An 8,634-nucleotide genomic window follows, 5' to 3' on the forward strand; every position below is an offset into this window, starting at 1 on the left:
ATCACTTGAGTGGCGTGGACACGTTTTTTTTTTTTAAAAAAGTTTTTTTTTAAATATTCTTTTTTTATTTTTAGATTAATATGATTATGTTAAAATAAGTTTTAAAAATAAAAAATATATATTATTATAATGTATTTTCAAGCTATCCTAGAAAACCTCTCTTAAAATCTCATCTATAAACTTCAATTTTTTTTTATAAATAATTATTCTATATTATATTAAGATTTTAATGATGAAGTGATATATATATATATATATATATCACCACATTCAATTATTTATAAAATATTAATAAAATTATATATAAAATAATTGTGAATGAATATATATTTTAAGCTTAAAAGATTTGTAGTTAAAAAATATATTAAAAAATAATATAAAATTATTTTTTAAAGCTTATGTCCATGCCTAAGTCACCACAGGGATATAAACTTCCCTTTAAAACAAATATAAAAAGTGGGTGCTAATTGATTAAGTGTATTTTTTGTTGTTGTGTTTTAAAAATATTTTAAAAAAATTAAAGTTTTTTTTTATTTTTTCTACTTTAAATTAATATTTTTGATGTTTCAAATTATTTTAATATATTGATATTAAAAATAATTTTTTAAAAATAAAAATATTATTTTAATATATTTTTAAATTAAAAATACTTTAAAAAAAATAACTACCACCCTATCAAGCTCTTATATATAGAATGATATGCGTGTGCAAGCGTACGGCTCCTAAAAGAGAGATCATACGAAGAGCTAGGGATATCTAAAATTTAAAGAGGTTGCATTCTAGTATTTTTGCCCGCTCTTCCGTAGCAGACAATGTTTATCAGTGAGTAACAACATTATTCATAGTGATAGATTCGAGAAGCACCAAGAATTTGGACAAGGAAAAAATATTACTTTATAATATATTAAATCAAATGAAGCACCATTATCAAGGGTCAATTCTTTTAGTTTTTTAGGTAATCATTTATATATATTTTTTATTTTTTAAATATAAACGCATAAGAATAATTAAAATATTTATTTCATTATAATTAAACTTATATTATTCAAATATTTTAATTTATTTGAACAATACATTTCTCCTAGTTTAAAAAAAAATATTATAATTTGATGGATGTAGCCAACTAGTCAGGTTTCAAGTTTGTTTTTTAAAAATTATCATTTCGAGTTTTATAAATCTTAAAATCATTAAAAATTTATATAATTATTAATTTCAGGATCCATAGATTAGTTAAAATATTCATAAATTAGTCTTAACACTTATGTTAATAAAAAAAATGAGGGGAGCATTATATATATATGGACTAAATTAAAAGAGTTTCTTACTCATGTTTGTAAGGCCTATAAACAAAAAGCCTAAATAACATTACATTAAAAAAAAATTAAATAATAAAAAAAAGTTAAGTTGTATCATCTTAAGTTTCGGATTCACTTTTGTAAGCCCGGATGAAAGGCCTATATTATATATATAAATTAAAAACTAAAAGTAGGAGGACCAAATGACATTATGAAGGGTTAATTTTTATTTTTAAAATAAAATTAAAGTGTTTAAAGGCCTAGATCAAGAAAAAGAAAAAACCAAAGATAAGAGTATCAAATTACATTAAGAGTCAACCGTATTCCCTCAAATTTAAAAAAAAAAAATTGCTAATTTTTTTAAATTGTTTTGATATACTGATTTTAAAACTAACTTTTAATTTTTTTAAAAATATTTTAATGTATTTATAAGTAAAAATCATTTTAAACCATAAATATTATCACAATTTCAGACAGATCCTAAAAAAACAAAAAAAAAGATTAAGGTGATTCATTATTTATATAAATAGTTCAATGTTTTTTTTTTCGTTTTTTTTGTACGTTTTACATCCAATTTTAAAAAAATTTAGTTTGAGGATTATCTTGAAAACCATTTCATGGCTGAGAGATAATTTGAGATTTGTGCATGTAAGACTTGCTTAACAATTTCGGGTCCATCTTTATTCTATCCCACCTTTTTAATTTGGAAGCAAACTCTTAACACGCACCAATTAATTACCATTCTCTCACAAGAAGATTGCTAATTAGAAAATAATAAAGGTGAATATTCATGATTATTTTCTAATCAGTAAAGAGAAAAAAATAAAAAAATGAACAATTGAAGACAATTAGCTAGAAAAACTATTCTAATAATCTATTACAGAAAATGATGAAGCATTTTATATAATTTACTTTATTATATATATATATATATTTAGATATCTTGCTATACAATTAAATTATCTCACAATATAATTATCTTCTATTCTAAGTTTCTTCCGAGCCTTGACAATATAACTTAATTATTCCTCTAAATTAACCTACCTGGACGTAAATTAAATAAACATTTTTCAAGCATTGCATGCCTTGAGATTCGATATCAAGACAGTTCTTGCACGTTCATTCTACTTCACGAAGTGAGGAAAAGCACCTCAATCTGCGCAACCTTTCCTTTAATCGAGTTTTTTGCCAGAACATCTCCTCTCTCATTGGCTTTGTTGTCTTGGGATTGTAATAGTAATTGAAATTTAAAATATTAATAAAAAAATGAACAATTGAAGACAATTAGCTAGAAAAACTATTCTAATAATCTATTACAGAAAATGATGAAGCATTTTATATAATTTACTTTATTATATATATATATATATTTAGATATCTTGCTATACAATTAAATTATCTCACAATATAATTATCTTCCATTCTAAGTTTCTTCTGAGCCTTGACAATATAACTTAATTATTCCTCTAAATTAACCTACCTGGACGTAAATTAAATAAATATTTTTCAAGCATTGCATGCCTTGAGATTCGATATCAAGACAGTTCTTGCACGTTCATTCTACTTCACGAAGTGAGGAAAAGCACCTCAATCTGCGCAACCTTTCCTTTAATCGAGTTTTTTGCCAGAACATCTCCTCTCTCATTGGCTTTGTTGTCTTGGGATTGTAATAGTAATTGAAATTTAAAATATTTTTTATTTTAAGGTATATTAAAATAATATTTTATTATTTTATTATAAATTATTTTTAAAATTAACATATTTACTCTCATTTTATTTATGATAATAATTATGATTTTAAATGGTTTTTATTTAGAAATATATTAAAAAAAAATAAAATTTGAAAAAATACATTTTACATCGCATTAACAAACATACTTTTGATGAACAAGCAGTTTCTTGGAACCTTGTTATCCAACCTGCTACAAGAAACTAGTAATTAAAAACATAAAAATATAAGTTTTAATAAAAATAAAATTTTAAAAAATACATTTTACATCGCGTTAACAAACATACTCATGATGAGATGAAAGCAGTTTCTTGGAACCTTGTTATCCAACCTGCTACAAGAAACTAGTAATTCCTAGTGTTATGCATCAAGCTAGTGCAGGAATTCTCTCTATAAATCCACCCACCCATCACAATAACATCCGAGACAATAAATTTATATCTTGAAATGAGAGGTTATTGTAGAATTATAGCTTGTTGCTTTTTATTCCTACCCTTCTTATCCTCAGCAAATTCTACTTTCACATCTTTGTCACAAGCTTCTTCTCACCCTTTCTTAGGCCATCGTTGCGTTGGCAGTGAAAAGACAGCCTTGCTCCGACTCAAAAGGGATTTATCTGCGGCCAAACCAGAATCCCCTCTTCCTCTCCAGCCCGCCTCAGGTTCTTTGCTTACTTCATGGAAGCCTAACACTGATTGTTGCTCCTGGAAAGGTGTTACTTGTCATGAAGTCACAACTGATCATGTGATTGGCATTAACCTCAGTGGTCACAACCTTTCTGGTCTTGTTAACTCAACCGAGTTTCTTAACCTCCCCTACCTTGAAAGGCTGAATCTTGTCAACTGCAATTTGGGAGAAATCCCAAGTTTCCTTCGAAAAGTAAGTAGGTTGGTGGAGCTCGACCTTTCTAACAACAAAATCCATGGCCATGTGCCTAAATGGATTTGGCAGTTTGAAAGGCTAGTTTACTTGAATTTGTCTAACAATTTCTTGAATGGATTTGAAGCGCCATCGTCTGATCCGTTTTTAAGCTCTTTGACCTTTCTTGATCTTAGCTCCAATTTGTTAGAAGGATCAATCCCAATTCTACCACCCTCTGTCAGCTTCCTCTCGCTTGCTAAGAACAGGCTCACTGGAGAGATTCCAGAATCATTATGCAGGATAAGAAATCTAACAATCTTGGATCTATGCTACAATTCTATGACAGGTCAAATTCCAAAATGTCTCGAGGCTCTTGCTGCTACTCTCACTGTACTAAATCTACGGGAGAATAATTTTTTTGGGTTGATGCTCTGGGATTTCACCGAAGACTGCAGCCTAAAGACACTCAACTTATACGGGAATCAGTTGACAGGGAAAATTCCCAGGTCTCTGAAGCATTGCAGATGCCTTGAAGTTATAGACCTTGGAGATAACCAGATTAATGACACATTTCCTTTCTGGTTAGGGATGCTTCCCAACTTGCAAGTTCTCATCCTACAATCAAATAGATTGCACGGTCCCATTGGCCAGCCATTGACATCAAATGACTTCCCAATGCTTCAAATCTTTGATCTCTCCTCGAATCATTTCACCGGAAATCTGCCACTGGATTACTTTGCAATATGGAAGTCAATGAGGGTAAAGTTCAACGGGTCACTATTGTACATGGGATCTTACTATTATAGGGATTGGATGTCAATTACAAGCAAGGGCCATAGAATGGATAATATCAACATCTTAACAATTTTCACGATCCTAGACCTCTCAAACAATCTTTTTGAAGGAGAGATTCCTGAAGAGATTGGTGACCTCAAATTACTAGAAGTACTCAACGTGTCTAGAAATAACCTGAAAGGTGAGATCCCAACATCGCTTTCGAAGTTGGCATTGCTTGAGTCCTTAGACCTCTCAAAAAACAAGCTCACAGGCGCGATCCCGATGCAACTAATAAGCTTGACGTTCCTATCGGTTCTTAACCTTTCTTATAATAGATTAGAGGGGAAGATACCTGTAGGGAATCAATTTTCTACCTTCACTAGTGATTCCTATCAGGAAAACTTAGGTTTGTGTGGGTTTCCGTTGTCCAATAAATGTGATGACGTTGAAGATCAACAGCCACCAGGTGCTCAACAAGAGACCATCCTTTTTGAGTCAGGTAGTCTATTCAGTTGGAAATCTGCTTTGCTTGGATACGGATGTGCGTTGCCTGTGGGAGTTGCCATTGGTCACACGTTGTTTTGGAGGAACAAGAGATGCAGTAAATTGATTGAACAATCATTCAAGGCAAAGAATTGGCAGAGCAATGAACGCAATCGAAAAGGATGATGAACGCTGTGCAAAGGAAAATGTATAATTCCAAATGTTCTCAGTGTGTTCATAATGTTTCACTAAAATAACATAGAACTTGTTCTGACAAACCTATCAAATTTGAGTAAATTATACGTTTGTTCATGGTTTGTGTATTTTCTTAAAATGGAAAAGGCATCGAACTACTTGTTCTGACAAACCTATCAAATTTGAGTAAATTATACGTTTGTTCATGGTTTGTGTATTTTCTTAAAATGGAAAAGGCAACCTGATTGGTGAACTCGTTTAAAATAATAGAAACTCTCTCCTTCACTAAATGGCACTGTTTTTAAGGAAATAACAAAAAATGTAAATGAAATGGCTCGATTTAGACAACATGATGTCGTTTCGGTGTTTTTTTTTTTTATTTTCTTTTTCCCATGGACGCATGTGAAGGTTTGTTCTCTCTCTGATCTGTTCATAGTTTTGGCTTGACCTTTGACTGCATGTTTCTATCTCCCACGCCTCCCACAATGCCAAGAATTACACCACCACGCTTACATGCATGTATATTACATGTTCAGCCTAAAAAACAAAGTTCTAATCCTTTCAAATGCTGCAAAAATTATTGAGAAAAGGGCTATTCAAGCATGCTTTGTCCAAAACATCAATTATGGTGAAGGTTGAGATCAAAATCAAAGGTACTAATGGCCATAATCATGACAACAAGAAGGGTTTCAAAACCATCATCATTACTTATAAATAGAGAGGCAAAATAATAAATATAAAGATCCAAGCTAAAGAGAAAAAATACAGAGAGAGATAGATAGAAGAAAAAAAAGTCTAGAAGTAACAATGAGAGTTATTTAAGTTAAAAAAATAGCATAATGGAGAGAAGAAGAAAAGAGAAAGAAAAAAAAAAAACCTGAAGAGAAAGAGAGGGAAAACTAATCAAAACCAAACCAACCACGACTCAGCCATCATCTCTACCACTAGTAGCTACCATTGTAGCTTCTCCGTCGTCTTAAACCAGCCCCAAGGTAAGACCCTACCTCTTTTCTCTCTTTTCTTCCTTCTACTTTAGGGTTTTGCATGATAGTTACTGTACATGCTTCTTCTTTCTTACTGGATTTGCAATAGCATTAGATTTATTTTATGAAATTGTGTTGGTGCCTTTTTAAGTACATGTGTGTGTAAAAATTATTTTTTGAAAATCAGCAACTTTTCACTTATGCATTTATTTTATCTTATTTTATTTTTAATGGCTTTTAATTAGTGTTAGATTCATTTCATAAAATTGTATTATCACATTTCAAGTACACATATGTATGAAAAAAATATAATTTTTGAAATTCAACAACTTTTCAATCATGCATTTATTTTGATTTTATTTTAATTTTATTGGCTTTGCAATAGCATTAGATTCATTTTAAAACTATGCTATTATATTTTTAAGTATGCATGTGTACAAAATTATGTTAAAAAACTTTTTACTCAAGCATTTATTTTATTTTATTTTTACTTGCTTCACAATAGCAGTAAATTCATTTTATAAAACTGTGTTATGCATGTGTGATTAGAAATTTATTTTTGAAAATTGCAGACTTTTTATTCATATATTATTTATTTTATTTTATTTTTAGTAGTTTCGCAATGATGTTCATTTTACTTTGTAAAACTTTGTTCTTATCCTTTTTACTTATGTATGTGTACATAAATATTTATTTTTCAAATAAAGAATAAAAATATATTCATCAAGTTTAACATTATTATTTGTTTTAATCAAAGTTTGGGCTTCAATAATTAAGTTGATGTATCTTCTAATGTGAGAGACCGATATAGGCCTAGCACAATATTTAAATGTGTTAAAAAGTGAGTTACATGTTTACATGTTTTTGACAAGTTAATATCATGCTTGGATTAATCTTGGTTTTCAATGTTAGGTTAACAAATCTTCTAATTGTAGAGACTAATATAAACATAGCATGATGATTTTAAATTAAAAAAATTATTAAATTGCAAGACTCCTGATTTAAAATACAACATAAACTTGACAAATATTTATTAACAATAAATGACTTATAAATAAATTCAAAAAATAATTTGAACAATATACATAAGAATAAATTTAGAAAAAAACATATAGTTAAGATAAAACTAAGAAACAGTGAATATTTTAGTATTTTTAATTTTCTTAAAAATTAGGTGGCTATTATATATTTTATTTTTTTTCTTTTAACCTTTTATTACTGGGATTTTTACAAGTAACAAAACCTATATTTCTAACTTATTAAAATGAATGTTTGATTTTCTTTAATAATTCTCAATTAGAAATTTAAACATTTATATGGTAGATATTTAAACATTTCAAGCAACTTGACATAAATGATTTTAAAAAACATATAAAGCTTAATCGCATTAATCAATACACAATGTATATTATTTTAATCTATATTAAATATTTGATCTTCATTCATGAGTGGGGCTTTGGTTGGAGTTTATATCCTTGATTTGTTCCTCGAAGGTATTTTTCTTCATTTTGATAATTTTGCGTACTTTGGTTGTCTCATCCTCAATCTTTTGGTCCTTTTAATTGTATGAAAAATGAAGTTTAGTATTTTTGATGAAAAAGTGTTGTTCAAGTCTTCATATGATTAATTATAAACATGCAATAGCTCATTATATACATTTTAAACGTAATGGGTATTTATAGTTTATAATGTAATAAGTCATAATAATTGTACTCTTCTATTCCATTACAAATTTTAAAATTACAATATCTTTATATTACATAAACCATTACATTGTATTAAATATTTTATTATAGATGCAAAATTAATTAGCTAATTATTGAGTATTTTTCTTCCACGACACCAGTTGAAATAGGATAGCATATCGCTATCATTGTTGTATTTTTTGGTGGGGGTGATGCTGATCATGTAAATAATTTTTTTAATAATATTTATTTTAAAAATTTTTTCCTTGTCAACTTGTTAATTATTAAAAAAAAATTAATATGACAAGACATACGAAGCCCTTTTTATAAGTTTAATTTGTATGGCATGTAATAATAAAATAATTTTTTCGGTGTATATCTAAAATATAAAAAAATCAAATTATTCATAAATATAAAAAAATTGATCGCCATATTTATTTGTTCATAAGAGAAGAAGGGGAGGAGGAAAAATCTTGAGCATGAGATGAAGGATGATTGCACACTTGATTCTGGTTCCTCTAGTTCTTGGTTTTGTTCTTATGTTCATATTCTGTGGTGGCCTTTTATGGCTTGACCCTCTTAGTGACATGGACGTACTTCATGGGTTTCACTGCTATTGCCCTTTT

General features: G+C 28.6%; 1 protein-coding gene across 1 annotated transcript; it reads left to right on the plus strand.

Moving 5' to 3' along the window:
- The first annotated feature begins 3,471 nt into the window (after positions 1–3,471).
- Positions 3,472–5,331, plus strand: LOC105130234 (receptor-like protein 12). Its single transcript, XM_011032640.1, has one exon. It carries the CDS (start codon positions 3,472–3,474, stop codon positions 5,329–5,331), a length of 1,860 nt encoding a protein of 619 aa, XP_011030942.1.
- Positions 5,332–8,634: the final 3,303 nt, after the last annotated feature.

This window comes from Populus euphratica, unplaced genomic scaffold (assembly GCF_000495115.2).
Source record: "Populus euphratica unplaced genomic scaffold, PopEup_1.0 scaffold95.1, whole genome shotgun sequence".
NCBI lineage: Eukaryota > Viridiplantae > Streptophyta > Magnoliopsida > Malpighiales > Salicaceae > Populus > Populus euphratica.

Coding starts and splice junctions, on each gene's coding strand:
- LOC105130234 (XM_011032640.1), top strand. CDS start 3,472: ATGAGAGGTTATTGTAGAATTATAGCTTGTTGCTTTTTATTCCTACCC.